The sequence below is a fragment of the Mus caroli genome, unplaced genomic scaffold (genome assembly GCF_978045245.1).
Source record: "Mus caroli unplaced genomic scaffold, Mus_caroli_1 scaffold_4, whole genome shotgun sequence".
Taxonomy (NCBI): domain Eukaryota; kingdom Metazoa; phylum Chordata; class Mammalia; order Rodentia; family Muridae; genus Mus; species Mus caroli.
In genome coordinates this window covers 92,019,337-92,038,869 of record NW_028227259.1, presented here as the reverse complement: position 1 = coordinate 92,038,869, position 19,533 = coordinate 92,019,337, and the positions used below count along the sequence as shown (strand labels likewise).

Sequence of the window (19,533 nt, the reverse complement as noted above, 5' to 3'; positions counted from 1 at the left end):
CTTGCGGCTATCTTCTTTTAGGTTTGTTGAATGATTACTTTCTTGCTTTGTCTAGGCCATCATTTCCCTCCTTGTTTTGGAGTTTTCCCTTTATTATCTTTTGGAGGGGTGGATTCATGGAAAGATATTGTGTGAATTTGGTTTTGTCATGAAATGCTTTGGTTTCTCCATCTATGGTAATTGAGAGTTTTGCTGGGCATAGTAGCCTGGGCTGGCATTTGTGTTCTCTTAGGGTCTGTATAAAATCTGTCCATGATCTTCTGGCTTTCATAATCTCTGGTGAGAAATCCAGTGTAATTCTGATAGGTCTGCTTTTATATGTTACTTGGCCTTTTTCCCTTACTGCTTTTAATATTTTATCCTTATTTAGGGCATTTGTTGTTCTGATTATTATGTGTCAGGAGAAATTTCTTTTCTGGTCCAGTCTATTTGGAGTTCTGTAGGCTTCTTGTATGTTCATGGGCACCTCCTTCTTAAGGTTAGGGAAGTTTTCTTCTATAATTTTGTTGAAGATATTTACAGGCCCTTTAATTTGTCAATCTTCATTCTCATCTATACCTATTATCCTTAGGTTTGGTCTTCTCATTGTGTCCTGGATTTCCTGGAGGGTTGAGTTAGGATATTTTTAAATTTTTTTTTATTTTCTTTGATTGTTGTGTCCATGTTCCCTATGGAATCTTCTGCACCTGAGATTCTCTCTTCCATCTCTTGTATTCTGTTGCTGATGCTCGCATCTATGGTCCCTGACTTCTTTCCTAGGATTTCTATCTCCAGAGTTGTCCCCCTTTGGGTTTTCTTCAATGTTTCTACTTCCATTTTTACATCCTGGATGGTTTTGCTCAATTCTTTCACCTGTTTGGTAGTGTTTTCCTTTAACTCTTTAAGGGATTGTTGTGTTTCCTTTTCAACGGCTTCTAGCTGTTTACCTGTGTTTTCTTGTATTTCCTTCTTTTTAAAATTTGTTTTATTATGTACTTTCTTCATTCACATCTCCAGTGCTATCCCAAAAGTCCCCCACACCCTCTCATCCCCCACTTCCCCACCCACCCACTCCCACTTCCTGGCCCTGGCGTTCCCCTTCACTGAGGCATATAAAGTCTGCAAGACCAATGGGCCTCTCTTTCCACTGATGGCCGACCAGGCCATCCTCTGATACATATTCAGCTAGAGACATGAGCTCCGGGGGGCGGGCATTGGTTAGTTCATATTGTTGTTCCACCCATAGGGTTGCAGATCCCCTCAGCTCCTTCGGTACTCTCTCTAGCTCCTCCATTGGGGGCCCTGTGATCCATCCAATAGCTGACTGTGAGCATCCACTTCTGTGTTTGCCAGGCCCCAGCATAGTCTCACAAGAGACAGCTATATCAGGGTCCTTTCAGCAAAATCCTGCTAGTATATGCAATGGTGTCAGTGTTTGGAGGCTGATTATGGGATGGATCCTCGGATATGGCAGTCTCTAGACAGTCCACCCCTTCATCTCAGCTCCAAACTTCGTCTCTGCAACTCCCTCCATGGGCGTTCCACTCCCAATTCTAAGAAGGGGCAAAGCTTCTTATTTGTATTTCCTTCGTAAAGTCCTCCATCATCATCATGACTTTAGATCCATGTCTTGGTTTTCTGGTGTGATGGTGTATTCAGGAATTGCTATGATGAGAGAGTTTGATTCTAATGACGCCAAGTAACCTTGATTTCTGTTCCTTCTGTTCTTATGCTTGCCTCCTGCCATTTGATTATCTCCAGCTGCCTTCAATATATCTGATTGGAACCTGTCCTTCCTATAATTCCAGTTGATTCAGGACACCTCAGATTCTAACTTTCTCTGTGATCCTGTGATTCCGGGCTCTTGTGAACCTGAGATTCTGGGTGTGTCAGAGTTCTTGGCACTCAAGCTTCCTCTGAGACCCTGAGATCCTCATGTGACCAAGCTGCTGTTATCCTGGGATCCTGTTGTCAAAGATCCTGGGCATGTTACAACACCGGGAAGTGATGTCTCCTCTGAGGACTGTGGGACTTTCTGGTGTGTTCAAAACCAAAGTGTACCAGTACCAATCAGAAGGAACCTGATCCGCTGGTCAAACAAGGCTTCTGTGTCCTTGCTCCTGCTATCGCAGGCTTGTCAAAATTGGTTTGGAATTGATGTTGTGTTCCTCTCACCAGTGATCCTAAGATCGCATAGAGAGTCCTCTGGGGACTGTGGGACCTTCCCCCAAGTCCACGCCCAAGGTGACCCAGAGCTGGCACCAACCAGAAGGGATTTGTGTCCCTGGTCAGGCAGGTTTTCTGCTTCCGAGCTGCTGACTTAAGCCTAGTGCTATTGTATTGGAACTGATGTTGTTTTCCACTCACCAGTGATCCTAAGATCACGTGGAGAGTCCTCTGGGGACGGTGGGACTGTCCTCAGAATTTACTTCCCAGGTGTCCTGGAGCTGGCGCCAATCGGAATAGCTCAATAAAGTTCTTGCAAACCAAATCCAATAACACGTCATAACAATCATTCACAATAATCAAGTAGGCTTCATCTCAGGGATGCAAGGTTGGTTCAATATAAGAATATCCATCAATGTAATCCACTATATAAACAAACTCAAAGGAAAAAAATCCCAAGATCAACTCCTTAGATGCAGAAAACACATTTGACAAAACACAACCCCCACCCTTCATGTTAAAAGTATTAGATCAGGAATTCAAGGCCCATGCCTATTCGTAATAAAAGTAATTTGCTGTAAATCAATAGGCAATATCAAATTAAATGTAGAGACACTTGAAGCAATTTCACTAAAAGCCACTGTGTAAATCAATCTAGAGGTTCCTCAGAAAATTAGAAATAGATCTACCTGAAGATTCAAAATACCACTCTTGGGCATATACCCAAAATATGCCCCACCATGCCACAGGTGCATTTAATCCCCTATGCTCATAGAGGCCTTGTTTGTTATAGCCAGAAGTTGGATACAACCAGTTGTCCCACAACAGAAGAATGGATACAGAAATTGTGATTCATTTCACAATGTCATACAACTCAGCCAGTAAGACTGAGGACAACCTGAGGTTTGCAGGCAAATGAATTGAATAAGAAAATATCATCCTGAGTGCTGTAACTCATACCCAAAAGACATGCATAGCATGTAATCACTAATAAGTGAATATTAGCCAAAAAGTACAGAATATCCAAGATACAGTCCACAGAACTCAAAAAGGTTAACAAGCTGAAGGACCCAAGTGAGAATGCTTCAGTTCCATTTGGGAGGAAGAAGAAAACAATCACAAGGTGGGTGGGAGTGAGGGATCTGAGAGGGAAAGTAGACAGGTGTTGGGGTAAGAGGAGAATGTAATCTTGTATTGGGTGCAGAAAAAGGACTAAAGCCCTGAGGGCTGGCACAAAGAATGGAAACAGGCAACCTTGGGAGGTAGGAGGTTGGGGGGACTCTCCAGAACATACCAGAGAACTGGGCGATGAGAGGCTCTCAGGACTCAAAGGAAGGGACCTTAGATGAAATGCTCTACAGTGGAGAGAAGGAACTTATAGAGCTCACTTCCAGCAGAAAGACAGAGCATTAAGTGAGTGATGGGATTTCCATCCCACAGTCAAAACTGCCAAATAATTGTTCCTGTCTGAAAGAACTGCAGGGATAGAAATTGAGAGGAGTCTGAGGAAAAGAATGTCCACAGACAGGCCCAAAGTTGCATACAGCTGGAGGAGATGCCCCAAGGCCTGTCATTATTAATGAGGCTAAGGAGTGCTCTCAAAAAGAGACCTATCATGACTGCCCTAGAAAAGAACCATCAAGCAGCTGAAAGGCTCAGATGCAGATATTTGCACCCAACCGATGGACAGAAGCTGGTGACCCCTATGGTTGAATTATGGAAAAGCTGGAAGAACCCAAGGAGGGGGTGATCCTATAGGAGGACCAGCAGTCTCAATTAACCTGGACACCCATGATCTCTCAAATACTGGACCACCAACCAGGCAGCATACACCAGCTGATATGAGGCCCCTAACACGTATACATATATAGCATGTATACATCAGAGGATTTCTGGGTATGTGTTCATTCAGATATGATGCACCAACCCCTAAGAGACTGGAGGCCCCAGGTAGTTTAGAGATCTGGTAGGGTTGATGGTAGTGACATCCTTGTGGAGACAGGGATGCGGGGAGGATGTATGTGATGTGGAACAGTCAGATGATGGCCCATGAGGGGAATAAAATCTGGAGTGTTAAATAAATAAATAAATAAGTAAATATTTCTGGAGGTTCCTCAGAAAATTAGAAATAGATCTACCTGAAGATTCAAAATACTCTTGGGCATATAATATAAATTTATATTATGTTTATAATATAAATAAAATATTAACAAAAAGAAAAAGGAGATGAGTTATTTATTCTGATTGTTATTTTTATTAGATATTTTCTTTATTTACATTGCAAATGTTATCCTCTTTCCTAGTTTCCCCTCCAAAAAATCTATCACTTCCCCCCTCCCCCTGCTCCTCAATCTACCCACTCCCACTCCCAGTCCTCGCATTCCCCTATATTGTGGCATAGAGCCTTCACAGGATCAAGAGCCTCTCCTCCCATTGATGACCAACTAGACCATATTCTGCTACAAATATAGCTAGAGCCACAAGTTCCACCATGTGTTTTCTTTGACTGGTGGTATAGTTCCAAAGAGCTCTGAGGGTACTGGTTAGTTCATATTGATGTTCCTTCTATGGGGCTTCAGTCCCCTTTCAGCTCCCTGGTTATTTCTCTGGCTCCTTCATTGGGGACCCTGTGCTCCATCCAAAGGATGACTGTGAGCATCCACTTCTGTATTTGCCAGGCACTGGCAGAGCCTCGCAGGAGACAACTATATCAGGCTCCTGTATTCTGATTGGTCTTATAGGACATCTTTTCTTATGTGTTAATCTCATGATCTATGATATGTTATTTTAAAAATAAATGGTATGTGGGAAGTACAAACATTTAAAAAGTTGAATTTTCTTGTGATTGTAAGAAAGTATTCAGTAAGAATAAAGATAAAGAGCAGTAAGCTCACTATTGAATAGTTGTTGCTCTATTGCTAGTCACATATTCTCTGTCTCCATCTCTCTGTCTCCCTGTTTCATTTTCTGCCTCTCTGTGTCTGTCTCTCTGTCTCTTTCTCTGTCTCTCTCTGTGTCTCTGTCTGTCTGTCTGTCTGTCTGTCTGTCTGTCTGTCTGTCTGTCCCTCTGTCAAGGCATAAGACTCTAGTGAATTCTTGGAAGAAACCATATCTCTGCTTCTCATCCTCAGCTTTGTACTTCTCAGTTTCTTGGGCCATGCAATCAATATCCTCCTTGCTCAAGAGGCTCTTGTCTTTGGTGATTGTGATCTTGTTCTCCTTCCTTGTTGTCCTCTGGATGCTCTGTGACACTCACCAGAGAGTGGGAGAAAGAAAATAAACAACTTTAAATTAGATATTTTCACAAAGAATTGTTAGCATATACACTTTCTTAGCAAGGCCATCTTCTGCTACATATGCAGCTAGAGACACGAGCTCTAGGGGTACTGGTTAGTTCATATTGTTGTTCCACCAATAGGGTTGCAGACCCCTTTAGATCCTTGGGTACTTTCTCTAGCTCCTCCATTTAGGGCCCTGTGTTCCATCCAATAGCTGACTGTGAGCATCCACTTCTGTGTTTGCCAGGCACCGGTATAGCCTCACAAGAGACAGCTATATCAGGGTCTTTTCAGCAAAGTCTTTCTGGCATATGCAATGGTGTCTGCATTTGGAGGCTGATTATGGGATGGATTCCTGGGTGCGGCAGTTTCTAGATGATCCAACTTTTCATCTCAGCTCCAAACTTTGTAACTCCTTCCATGGGTGTCTTGTTCCCAATTCTAAGAAGGGGCAAAGTGACCACACTTTGGTCTTAGTTCTTCTTGAGTTTCATGATTTTGCAACTTGTATCTTGGGTATTCTAAGTTTCTGGGCTAATATCCACTTATCAGTGAGTACATATTGTGTGAGTTCCTTTGTGATTGGGTTACCTCACTCAGGATGATGCCCTCCGGGTCCATACATTTGCCTAGGAATTTCATAAATTCATTCTTTTTAATAGCTGAGTAGTACTCCATTGTGTAAATGTACCACATTTTCTGTATCCATTCCTCTGTTGAGGGGCATCTGGGTTCTTTCCAGCTTCTGGCTCTTATAAATAAGGCTATTATGAACATAATACAGTATGCGTCCTTCTTATCAGTTGGAATATCTTCTGAATATATGCCCCGGAGAGGTATTGCGGGATCCTCTGGTAGTACTATGTCCAATTTTCTCAGGGAGCGACAGACTGATTTCCATAGTCATTTTACTGGCTCATCATCCCACCAGCAATGGAGGAGTGTTCCTCTTTCTCGCCAGCATCTGCTTTCACCTGAATTTTTGATCTTAGCCATTCTGACTGGTGTGAGGTGGAATCTCAGGGTTGTTTTGATTTGCATTTCCCTGATGATTAAGGATGCTGAACATTTTATCAGGTGCTTCTCAGCCATTCGGTATTCCTTAGGTGAGAATTCTTTGTTTAGCTCTGTACCTCATTTTTTAAGGGGTTATTTGATTTTATGGAGTCCACCTTCTTGAGTTCTCAATATATATTGGATATTAGTCCCCTATCTGATTCAGGATTGGTAAAGATTCTTTCCCAATCTGTTGGTGGCCTTTTTGTCTTATTGACAGTGTCTTTTGCCTTACAGAATCTTTGCAATTTTATGAGGTCCCATTTGTCCATTCTCAATCTTACAGCACAAGCCATTGCTGTTGTATTTATGAAAATTTCCCCCACACTTTCTCCTCTTTAAGTTTCAGTGTCTCTGGTTTTATGTGGAGTTCCTTGATCCACTTATATTTGACCTTAGTACAAGGGGATAAGAATGGATCAATTTGCATTCTTCTACAGGATAACTGCCAGTTGTTGTATCCTCCCATAAGCCTGAAGCATGCTAAGCCAGAACTTGACCCTGCTGCCACTAAGGAGATTATCTAGGCTGGAGCCTTCCTCTGTAGATCACTCTATTGTTCTGCCACTGCTGCTGTTCCTCTTCAAGATACTTCTACCTGCTGAGAGTTCCCAGAGCTATTCTGGAGACTATGCCCTATCCTGCATCTGTCATCACCTGCAGCTGGTTCCAGGCTCCAAGGATGAATTGGTGGAATGGACTTCCCCCCTCTTTTATAAAGCATGTCTGCCATTAAAAATTTGAACCTTGAGCAGACTAGTTCTTTTGGTTCCATTATTACTTAACCTGCCTAGGCTCTCTCATTTATTCCAGATTCCAAGATGCCTTCCAGGCTCAAACTCAGACATGAGAGCCTCAGGCTGCCCCCAACAAATTGGCAAACCAACGCGGGGCCTGAGAAAGGCACATTTGGAAGAAGCACTGCTTGTTTGGAGCTCTATGGAGGAAGAAAAGAATTAAAGACAATTCTTTTCAGAGAAGGTTGGTCCGGGCTAAGCTAGATCAGCACTAAACCCGTGCGCTGGATTCACTTAGGTTCAGCAGTGAGTTATTGGGAACTAGGAACTCAACAGGCAGGCAGTCGGCTGAAGCTTCCAGAAGCTGCTTTTTTAGGCAAGAGAAATATAAGGGATTAATAAAAGGGATTTTATAATCAGGTGGATGGCTGCAGTTGGAAACTGCATCAGGCAGGAGGAAAGTAGATTTTGAAACTCTCCCAGGGACAGAGAGAAAATTGAGGAATCCCCTCTTGTGTGTGTGCTGTCCGGTGTCTTCGTTCTGAGTGTCTGTCTTATGTTTCCAGAAAGGAACATGTGCTTGTTGTGTTGGTTTGATGTCTGTGTTTCGTCCCGTGTCTCTGAAACATGGCACATTCTGAGTTTAGATCTGGCTGAGTTTGGTTTCTCTGGTGTTTATAGACGATGGGGTTTTCTGAAACATGCACTTGGTATTTGCAGCTGTCCCTTAGGGCTATAGGGACCGGAGGACTGTGGTCAGCAGATGTGCTAGTGAAAGACTCCGAGAGGAGCCCCTCTCTCAGGCCTTGGGACAATAGCAGATACCCAAGAACTTAGGATAGACCAAGCTTGATGCAAACCACATGAGGCTTTATTCGGGAAAGCCAGAGCTCTGGGGATGACTCATATCCCACACAGGGGTAGAGGAGTCGACCTTTAGGGGAAAGAGGTCCCACTTTTTATAGGCCCTCAGGGGGGAAAGGAGAATGGTGGAGTAAGTGATTTCCAGATCTAAACAATGTCTATTCTCAAGAAATGGGTATGGGAGTGGTAAAAGGAAAGAGTCTGGTGCAGGTATAGCATCTCAGGATTGGCAGGGCTATGGTTGTTGGGGAGATTTTCTGACTCTTCCCCAGCAACCAATATCACAAACACCTGGCAATGGGCTTCATCAGTGGGCACACACATGGATTCAAGGAATGGTCAAAACATTGGCAGACACACAGGCTCAAGGAGTGGCCAGAGCATTGTGCACCTCTATTTTTCTAAATCAGTGAAGCTAGTTCTGCTAGCAATGAAATCTATTTTGCCAATTTCAGGGCTTCTGTGACCTTTTACATTCTGTCAGGATCTTTCACTAGGAAGACCATCACCTCACCAGGGGAAGCCCTGGGGAGTGGGGAGAGCCAGAGATGTCTGGCAGTCTCCAGAGATTGGTCAGAGGGACCAAGTTTTGTTCATGAAATGGAAGCTTACCCTTCTAATTCTTTTGCTTGCTCATGGAGGACAAGTAAGAGTCGCATGTGTCTGGATCTGTTGGTTTCTGTTTTGTGTGGTTTGTGTATATGTTTAGAGCTATGTGAAAATTTAGAGAAGTTCTAGTGTGACTGGAAAAGCCCTGCTGGGAGCTGATTGCAAATGCAGCTCCTAAAGGGTCAGGCAGCCTTTTGCTTGTAAGAGAAAGTTAGTTTAAAATTGGTAACTCAGAGTTAGAGCCATTCTAAACAACATGTGGCAGGAGTGAACCCAGGAAAACAGGTCTTTAAAGATACTTCAAAATGGGGATAAGCTTTGGGCCAGGACTCTGGCAGAGTGCTCAGATTGGGAAATGTTTGCCCTTGGGTAGATGCAGAGCTCAGCTCTGAGCAGCCTCAGGGAGGTTTGTGTGGCATTTCTTTTGTTTCGCAAACTGTGACTGGGGAACCTCACCTCTCCCTGCCTTCAGGGAAGATTCCTTAAGATTCAGGGGCAATATCTTTCAATACTTAGGTTTTTACCTATACTAGAAAATAATGGTCCAGAAAATCTAAGAAGGAAAATTTGATTTGCTTCAAAATTTTATTTTCAAAAGCTTCCAGGAGATGTTAATTGGCTAAGACCTCACCTTAAACTCACCACAGGAGAACTTAAGCTTTTGTCAGGTGTTATTAAGTGAGACACAAATTAACTGGCAAAGAACAAAAGGCCTTGCAGAAATTAAAGAAAGCTTTAATATAGTTTAATATAGTTGTTATCAATTATAATCAATGGTAATTAAACCTTAGCTGCCTATTTTAGTTATTGGTTATTAAATGTGCCCACAACAATTCCTTGGCTAGAGAAAACATTGATGTCAAATCATCCTTCTTTACCTCAAAGGAAAGTTTCAGCATCCTATTAAGCCGCTGTGGTGCTAACAATGAATTGTAAGATAAATTCATATATTTTAGAAAAACTATAACAAAAATTGTGTCTTAAAAACCTAAGTGTCTGTTCCTTGTTCCAAACAGCAATTAATTTGGTTATTACAGGATATTAATATTGATCTATTGCATATCATCATTTTAAACAAAATTAACAATCATTATCCCAAAGACAAGTTAAAAAATTGTTTTTATGCCTGCTTTTGTATCCTCTATAAATTCATGCATGCATACATCCCAATTATTGTGTTTTAAATCAGCCCTCTTATGGGAGAAAAGTATATGTGAATTGGATCACACGTTTATTCTTTTGAGCGACCCCTGCTTCAACAGAGATAATTAAATTGTGTGCTGTAGATGGTGTTTTAAAATGTTGATTTATATCTTTATTAATTTGTATTAATTTATATCTTTATTAATATATATCTCAGAGGTTACAATTGCTTATGCTACTCATAAGAAAAAATACTGTTCTTTTTTTTTTTTTTTCAGTTTTTCGAGACAGGGTTTCTCTGTATATATAGCCCTGGCTGTCCTGGAACTCACTTTGTAGACCAGGCTGGCCTCCAACTCAGAAATCTGTCTGCCTCTGCCTCCCGAGTGCTGGGATTAAAGGTGTGTGCCACCACGCCCGGCATACTGTTCCTTTAAAAAGACTGTTTTTGCTCCTCTTTGCATTTCCCATCATCCTCTTCAGAGTAACAGGGAGGAGATATAGCCTCCCATAAGCCTGAAGCAGGCTAAGCCAGAACTTGACCTTGCTGCCATTTAGGAGATTATCTAGTGTGGAGCCTTCCTCCCTAGATCACTCTATTGTTTTGCCACTGCTGCTGTTCCTCTTCAAGATACTTCTACCTGCGGAGAGGCCCCAGAGCTATTCTGGATCTATCCTGCATCTGTCATCACCTGCAGCTAATTCCAGGCTCCAAGGATGAATTGGCAGAATGGACTTTACCCCTGCTTTTATAAAGCATGTCCGCCATTAAAAATTTGAACCTTGAGCAGACTAGTTGTCTTGGTTCCATTATTTCTCAACCCGCCTAGGCTCTCTCATTTATTCCAGACTCCAAGATGCCTTCCAGGCTCGAACCCAGACATGAGAGCTGCAGGCCAGCCCCAACAAGTTGTGCTAGCACCATTTGTTGAAAATACTATCTTTTTTCCACTGGATGGTTTTAGCTCCCTTGTCAAAGATCAAGTGACCATAGGTGTGTGGGTTCATTTCTGGGTTTTCAATTCTATTCCATTGGTCTTCTTGTCTGTCGCTATACCAGTATCATGCAGTTTTTATCACAATACAGCTTTAGGTCAGGCATGGTGTTTCACCAGAGGTTCTTTTATCATTGAGAAGAGTTTTTGCTATCCTAGGTTTTTTGTTATTGCAGATGAATTTGCAGATTGTCCTTTCTAATTGGTTGAAGAATTGAGTTGGAATTTTGATGGGGATTGCATTGAATGTGTAGATTGTTTTTGGCAAGATAGCCATTTTTACTATATTGGTCCTGCCAATCCATGAACATGGGATATCTTTCCATCTTCTGAGATCTTCTTTAATTTCTTCAGAGACTTGTAGTTCTTATTATACAGATCTTTCACTTCCTTAGTTAGAGTCACACCAAGATATTTTATATTATTTGTGACTATTGTGAAGGGCGTTGTTTCCCTGATTTTTTTTCTCAGACTCTTTATCCTTTGTGTGGAGAAAGGCCATTGACTTGTTTGAATTAATTTTATATCCAGCTATTTCACTGAAGCTGTTTATCAGGTTTAGGATTTCTCTGTTGGAATTTTTAGGGTCACTTATATATACTATCATATCATCTGCAAATACTTATATTTTGACTTCTTCCTTTCCAATTTGTATCCCTTTGATCTCCTTTTGCTGTCTAATTGCTCTAGCTAGTACTTCAAGTACTATATTGAATAGGTAGGGAGAAAGTGGGCAGCCTTGTCTAGTACCCGATTTTAGTGGGATTTCTTCCAGCTTCTCACAATTTACTTTGATGTTGGCTACTGGTTTGCTGTAGATTGCTTTTATCATGTTTAGGTATGGGCCTTGAATTCCCGATCTTTCCAAGACTTTTATCATGAGTGGGTGTTGGCTTATGTCAAATGCTTTCTCTGCATCTAACAAGATGATCATGTGGTTTTTGTCTTTGAGTTTGTTTATATAGTGGATTATGTTGATGGATTTCCGTATATTAAACCATCCCTGCATCCGTGGAATGAAACCTTCTTGTTCAGGATGGATGATTTTTTCAATGTTTTCTTGGATTCAGTTAGCAGGAATTTTATTGAGTATTTTTACATCGATATTCATAAGCGAAATTGATCTGAAATTCTCTATATTTGTTGGGTCTCTCTGTGGTTTAGGAATCAGAGTAATTGTGGCTTTATAGCTTATTATTTTCTTCATACTTTGAGCACTTGCGGTGCTAACCTCAACTCACATTTGTGGATTAAGGTAATGGTTTAAGTATGATGAAAGATTGCTATTGGAAAAAAATTCTATCACATGCATTGTTATTGAAGGTAATACTTTTCTTTTACATTAAAGAACAATATAGTTAATACACAGATTCATTAGATATACATTTTCATCTTAATCTCAAAAATTGCCATTTTCTCATCTTAACTATCAGGGTTAAATGAGATCACACACAATCACCTGAGCATTGCATGTAATAAATACTCAAGAGATTACTGGCCATTTCTCTGCTTATATACAGAGAATATCTTTTCCGAATTGAAGACAGCATTTATTAGTTTTCTTCATTAATTAATTTTTTCTCATCACTTTCCATCCTTCTCACTGCCTCCCTACCAGTCACCCATGCCATCATTCCTTCCCTCACCCCTCCTTTTCTTCTTCTGTGAGTGCATGGATTTCTCCTTGCCTATTCCCCAGCCCTGGCACTTATAGCCTTTGTGAGATTAGACATTTCATCTCCCACTGAGGTCAGACAGGGCAGCCCAGCTAGAAAAGCACAATCCATGGACAGTCAACAGCTTTGTATACTCCTGTTGTTCAGAACCCACATTAAAACCAAGTTGCATATCTGCTATTTATGTGCAGGATGTCTAGATCCAGCCAATGTTCATTGGTGGTGCTTCCATCTCTGATATCCCCAAGGATCAAGGTTAGATAATTCTATTGGACTTCCTATGGAGGTGCTATCCCCTTAGGGGGCTGCAATACTTCCTCCTATTCTTCCATAAGAGGCTCCAAGCTCCATCCACTGCGGCTGTGGGTGTCTGCATCCATCTGAGTCAGTTAGGCGAGTGGAGCCTCTCAGAGATCAGGCATGTTAGACTTCTGTCTGCAAGCATAACAGAGTATCATTAATAGTGTCATGGATTGGTGCTTGGCCATGGGATGGGTCTCAAGTTGGACTAATTATTAGTTTGCCATTCCCCCAGTCTCTGCTCTATTCCCAATCCCTGCAATTCTTGTAGACATGATAAGTTTTGCGTCAGAATTTTGTGGGTGGGTTTGTTGTTGTTGTTTTTTTTTTTTTTTTGATCCACCAGAGTTTCTTCCTGGACACATAAGGCAACCTCCTTAGGCTTCATATCTCCAATGCTGTGAGTCAGAGCTAATGACACCTCCATAGATTCTTGGGCACCTCCTCTCTCCCAGGTCTCTCTCTTCTTTGAGATACTCTCTCTATGTCCCAATCTGCAGACTTTCATTCATTATGGCAATCAGGCCCTACCCCTCTTATAACTTCTCCCCCTCTCCACACCTAACCCTAAATATAGCTCCCCTCTTGAGGCCGCCTTCCCATTCCAATCTTTGTGTTTGTGAACTGTAGCATGATTGTCTTTTACTTTACAATTAATGTCTACTCATAAGTGGGTACATATCATGTTTGTTTTTCATGTCAGGGTTACATTTCTCTGGATGACTTTTTTCTAGTTCCATCAATTTACCTGCATATTTTATTGTGTAATTATTTTTAACAGCTGAGTAATACTCTTTTGTGAAAATGTACTTCATTTTCTTTATTCTTCAGTTGAAGAACAAAAATTTTGTTTCAGCTTTCTGGCTATTGCAAATCAAGCTTCTATGAGCATAGTCAAGCAAGTGTCCTTGAATCAGGATAGACTATCCTTGGCATACATGCCCAGGAATACTATAGCTGAGTCTTGAGTTAGATGCTTCCTAATTTTAAGAGATACCAGCATATTGGTAAGTAAAGTGGTTGTACAAGTTTGCATTGCCATCAGCGTTGGGGGAGTGTTCCCCTTGGTCTACATGCTTGCCAGCATGAGCTGTCATTTGAATTTTTTATCTTAGCTATTCTGACAGGTGATGGATAGACTGTCAGAGTTGTTTTGATTTTCAATTCCCTGATGGCTAATAGTATTGAGCATTTCCTTAACAGTTCATGTCTATTTGAAATTCTTCTGTTGAGAACCCTGTTTAGCATTTTGTAGTTTGTTGATGTCTAGTTTCTTGAGTTCTTTATATATTTTGGAAATTAGCTTTCTGTAGGATGGCTGCCATTTTGTGCCACTGATGGTTTCTTTATCCTTGCAGAAGCTTTTCAGTTTCATGATGTCCCATTTATTAACTGTTGTTCTTCCTGCCTGCTCTATTGGTGTTCTGTTTTGAAAGGTGTCTCCGATGACAATGTGTTCAATGCTCTTCACTACTTTCTTTTAGATTCAGTGCATCTTGTTTTATGTTGAGTTCTTTGAACCATTTGCAGTTGAGTTTTGTTCAAGGTGATAGATATAGATCTGTTTGTATTCTTCTCCATGCAGACTTCTAGTTAGATCAATACCATTTATTTTCATTGCAAAAGTCTGCCATCTTTATCAAATTCTATCCTTGTGTGTCCTTAGGTTTATGGAATTATGTCTGGGTCTTCTACTCTATTCCACTGATCTACCTCTCTGTTTTAATGCTAATAGCATGCATTTTTTTTTTTTATTAACTGCAGCTTGAAATCTCCGAAGTTCTTTTATTGTACTGTATTAATTTACATTTCCTGGGATTTTGTTTCTCCATATAAAATAAAATAGTTTTCTTTCAAGGTCTGTAAATAATTATGTCTGAATTTATATGGAGATTGTGTTGAATCACTACATTGCTTTTGTAGAATATTAATTCTCCAGATCTGATACATGAACATGGGAGATCTTTCCATTACTGTTATAGTCTTCAATTTCTTTCTTCAAAGACTTGAAATTCTGGTTATATAGGTATTTCACTCCAAGATATTTTATTTTATTTTATTTGTATATATTGTGAAGGGTGTTGTTTTCTGATTTCTGTCTTAGCCCAGTTTTCATTTATATTTGGGAGAGCTACTGATTTTTTTGAGTTAATATTGTGTCCAGCTTTTTTGTTGAAGGTGTTTATCAGCTGTAGGAGTTCTGTGGTAGAATTTTTGGGTCACTTATGTATGTTATTATATCAGCTGTAAATAATATTTTTTCTTCCTTTATAGTTCTCATCTACTTGATCTCCTTTAGCCTTCTTACTACTGTAGCAAAAATTTCAAGTACAATATTGAATAGATATGGAAAGAGTGGACAGCCCTGTGTTGTTCCAGATTTTAGTGGATTTGCTTAGAGTTTCTCCACATTTAATTTGATATTTGCCATTGGATTTCTGTAAATTGCCTTTCTTATGTTTAGTTATGTTTCTTGTATCTCCAATATCTCCAAGACTTTTCTCTTGGGTGTTGGATTTTGTCAAAGGCTTTTCAGCCTCTAATGAGATGATCATGTGGTTTTTCTCTCTTAAGTTCCTTTATATGATGGATTACATGGACAAACTGTCATAGGTTGTAGCATCCCTGCATATCTGAATACAGCCTATTTATCATGATGGATGATATTTTATGGATGGTATTTTATATATAAAATACTCAGTCTGTGAGTCTTTTTGGTTTTTTTGTTTGTTTTTTGTTTTTGTTTTTGTTTTTTCGAGGCAGGGTTTCTCTGTTTATCCCTGGCTGTCCTGGAACTCACTTTGTAGATCAGGCTGGCCTCCAACTCAGAAATCCTCCTGCCTCTGCCTCCCGAGTGCTAGGATTAAAGCCGTGCACCACCATGCCCGGCTCCTGTGAGTCTTTTATTGAGTATTTTTGTATCATTCTCACAAGAGAAATGGGTTTGTAACTTTCTTTCATTTTTTTGTTGTTGAGTCTTTGTATAGTTTGGGTATAATGATGACTATGACCTTATAAAATGAATTAGGTAAATTTTCTTAGCACTGCTTCCTTTGAGTTTCAATATTTTGTATTAATTTCCATTGTATTTTAGGAAACCTTTAACTTCTTTCTTATTTATTCCTTGATCAAGTAGTCTTTCCCTAGAGAATTGTTCAGTTTCTATGAGTTTGTAATATGTCAATATTTTCTTGTATCTGTTGAGACTTGCTCTGTGACAGAGTATGTTGTCAAATTTGGGAATATTCTGTGAGGCACTGTGAAAAAGGTATATTCTCTTGTGTTAATGTGAAATATCTGTATGTATCTTATATAGCTATATTTTATATATATTATAATTGTTAGAAATACAAAAATAAATAGAAATATTTTAAATGTTTATATAAGCCTTAATTTTATGTTCACATCTGTTGAATGGAATACAGGGCCCCCAATGAAGGATCTAGAGAAAGTACCCAAGGAGCTAAAGGGGTCTGCAACCCTATAGGAGGAACAACAATATGAACTAACCAGTACCATCCAGAACTTGTGTCTCTAGTTGCATACATGGCCTAGTAGGCCATCAATGGGAGGAGAGGCCCTTGGTCTCGAAAAGATTATATGCCCCAGTACAGGTTAATGCCAGGGCCAGGAAGCAGGAGTGGGTGGTTGGAGAGCAGGGTGTGGGGAGGGTATAGGGGACTTTTGGGATAGCATTTGAAATTTAAATGAAGAAAATATCTAATAAAAAACAAGTTAATAAATAAAAAGTGGCTATGAATTTTAAAGACTAGAATTTTTCAAATAGAAAGGCTAACAAGAGCTCCTCACTTAGATAATGTGCCAAGGTACTGTCATTTTCTTTTCATTAATTGTGCCAAGGAATCTGTTGACACAAAAGCACATATGAACATATATACCTCAAACATATACTGTGTATGAATGGAGAAATCTAGTTAGAAAATATGTTGGAATTTTTATTGGGTATTTTATTTATTTACATTTCAAGTGTTATTTCCTGTCCTGGTTTCCCCTCCAAAACTCCCTAATGCCAACTCCTCTTCCTCTGCTTCTTTTAGGGTGCCCCACATCTACCCATCCACTCCCACCTCATCACCCTATTATTCCCCTACACTGGGGATACCAGATAAGAACATCCTCTTCTACATATGCACCTGTAGTCATGGGTCCCTCCCATGTGTACTTGTTGGTTTGTGGTTTAGTTTCTGGGAGTTCTGAGGTGTCTGGTTGGTTGATATTGTTGTTGTTCTTATGGGGTTGCAAACCCCTTCATCTCCTTCCATCCTTTCCCTAACTCCTTCACTGGGGTTCCTGTGCTCAGTCTAATGGTTGGCTTCAAGCATCCACATCTGTATTTGGTATGTACTCACGGATAAGTGGATATTAGGCAAAAAGCTCAGAATACCCATGATATTAGTCATAAAATATATGATTCCCAAGAAGTAGGAAGATCAAAGAGTGGATGTTTCAGTCCTTCTTAAAAGGAACAAAATACTCACAAGAGGTTGAGGGTAGGAGGGATTTGGGAGGAAGAAATGAGTGGGAGGGGGAAAAGAGGGGAAGAATCTGGTATGGGAGGAGATAGAGGAGATGTACAGAAGGTCAGGAGTTTGACCAGAGGTCTGTAGCAATGGAGAATGGGGAACTGGGGATAGCCACTAGAAAGTTCCTGATACCAGGAAAGCAAGAGACTCCCAGGACCCAAAAAGGATGAAATTAGCTGACATACACAACAAAGGGCAGGGAGAACCTGTAGAGACCATATCCAGAAAATATACAATGTCCCTGTTTGAATGAAGATGTCACCCAGTCATATCCAAATTTCTAACTCAAAATTGCTTCTGTATATAGGAAATACAGGGACAAAGGGTAGAGCAGAGACTGATGGACAGTCCATCCAGAGGCTGCCTCACCTAGAGATCCATCCCAGATATAGACACTAAAGCCAGAAACTATTGCAGACATCAAGAAGTGCTTCCTGACAGGAGTCTAATACAGCTGTCTCTGGAGAGGCTCTGCCAGAGCCTGACAAATATATATGTGGAAGTTTTTTTAAACTAAAATTTGTCCCATTGCCTGTATACTGACCATCTTAAATTGTAGAGAAACATACCCTTTAGTGCTGCCATTCACAGAACGTATGATGAAATCTCTACCTGTTGCACACTGGAAGGTAATTTGTATAGCAGTTGGAGTATTGTTACTTGTAGCAGTTGGATTACTGTTTGTAGAAGTTGGAGTGATGTTATCTGAAGCATATGTGGTATTGCCTCCTGCCTCACTATCATCTTTGGTAGTTGAGTTAGTCTCAGCTGCACAACATTTGTGGAAATATCAGGCTGGATGCTTCTAGGAGGAGTGATGGCATTGGCATCTCTACATTTGCTGACAGAAGCAGAAGAATTGGTTGTGATGGCAACCATAGTGGTTGTAGCAGAAGTGGCTTCCACATTGTGAGCTGAGCAGGTGGCTTGCAGTGTTGGATCCTTGGGTGGTTAGGAGAAGAGGAGACAAAAGGGAAAAGAAGGAGACTGTAAAGTATCTATGACATGAACCTAAGAGGGAAGGACAAGGGTTTGTGTTTCCAAGAGAACAGGAAGCAGGTAGTAGTTAGTGTTCTGATTTCCCAGACCCTTTCTTGTCACTTGCTTCCCCATAGCCATTAGATTTTCATGAGGTGTGTTTTCATGATTGTATATTATAGTTGTATTTCCCCTAAGGAACACTATGTCTTCTGGAACAAGGTTAGGTTTCTGGAAGGATTAAATTTAGGCAAATAACACAGTAGGAGGTATGGTAGTCACAATGAGGACAGCAGGACATGCTTTATAATGGTGATCATCTCTTTATTTTCATTTTGTATAATGCTTGGTAAAAGTTGTTTCTTAAACCTTTAAAGATTATTTCTCCCAAATCCCACAGTGCTTAGGTTTATACTATCCTGACTGCCAAAAGGAATTTATTATTTTCCACTATCATCAAAAACTACCAGTGGAATTTGGAGCAGTAACAGTAGTTATTTAGCTATTGTCTCTGGTATTGTATTTGCTTGTACTGTGGGAGGAGGTCGGGCAGGAGAATTTCTTTGAGGGCTAAGAGTTCTCATTTGTCCTAAAATACTACCAAGAATATGAACTATATAACTAGGAGGATGTATTTCTATTTCAAAGGGAGGACTATAAAGGGTAAAATAACTTGTTTTACCAAATCCTGAACTAGTGGGTAGAAAGGGTGATAGACCAAATTGTACATGATTGGGATCTGGCTGAGGGTGATGACTGTGAGGATGATGAGTTGAAGGAGCTAGTCGTTTTCTAGGATCATTTTGTCCTCTGGGTCCTCTGTGACACTCAACAGACTGTGGATGAAAGAAAATAAACAATTTTAGATTAGATATTTCAGAGTGCATTTTTAGCATATATACTTTCTGAGCAAGGTGTAATTGTAGATGGCCTCTAAGAGACCTGCTCTTCCAAGACACAGGCTGTCCCGGGGTAATCAGCTATTTTCTTAAAAAATATTCTCTAACACTGGAAGCAGACAAAGTTAGAGATTTAATTTTGCAGAAAAAAGTCCTTAGACTTATAATACATGTTCTTGTACCAAAGAGAAGCATATGACAGTTAGGCTATATAAGATCAGAGTGGCCTCTGGGTCATGATACCCCCCCCCCCCAAAAAAAAACAAAACAAAACAAAACAAAACAAAAACCAGGGATGCTTCTCAATTC

General features: G+C 40.4%; 1 protein-coding gene and 1 pseudogene across 1 annotated transcript; both read right to left on the bottom strand.

The window, feature by feature from the left end:
- Nucleotides 1-18,226, bottom strand: part of LOC147005197 (submaxillary gland androgen-regulated protein 2-like) — a 32,902-nt pseudogene extending 14,676 nt beyond the window's left edge.
- A 593-nt stretch (nucleotides 18,227-18,819) lies between these two features.
- Nucleotides 18,820-19,212, bottom strand: LOC110294886 (submaxillary gland androgen-regulated protein 2-like). Its single transcript, XM_085836367.1, has one exon. The coding sequence runs from the start codon at nucleotides 19,210-19,212 to the stop codon at nucleotides 18,820-18,822; it is 393 nt and encodes a 130-aa protein (XP_085692493.1).
- Nucleotides 19,213-19,533: the final 321 nt, after the last annotated feature.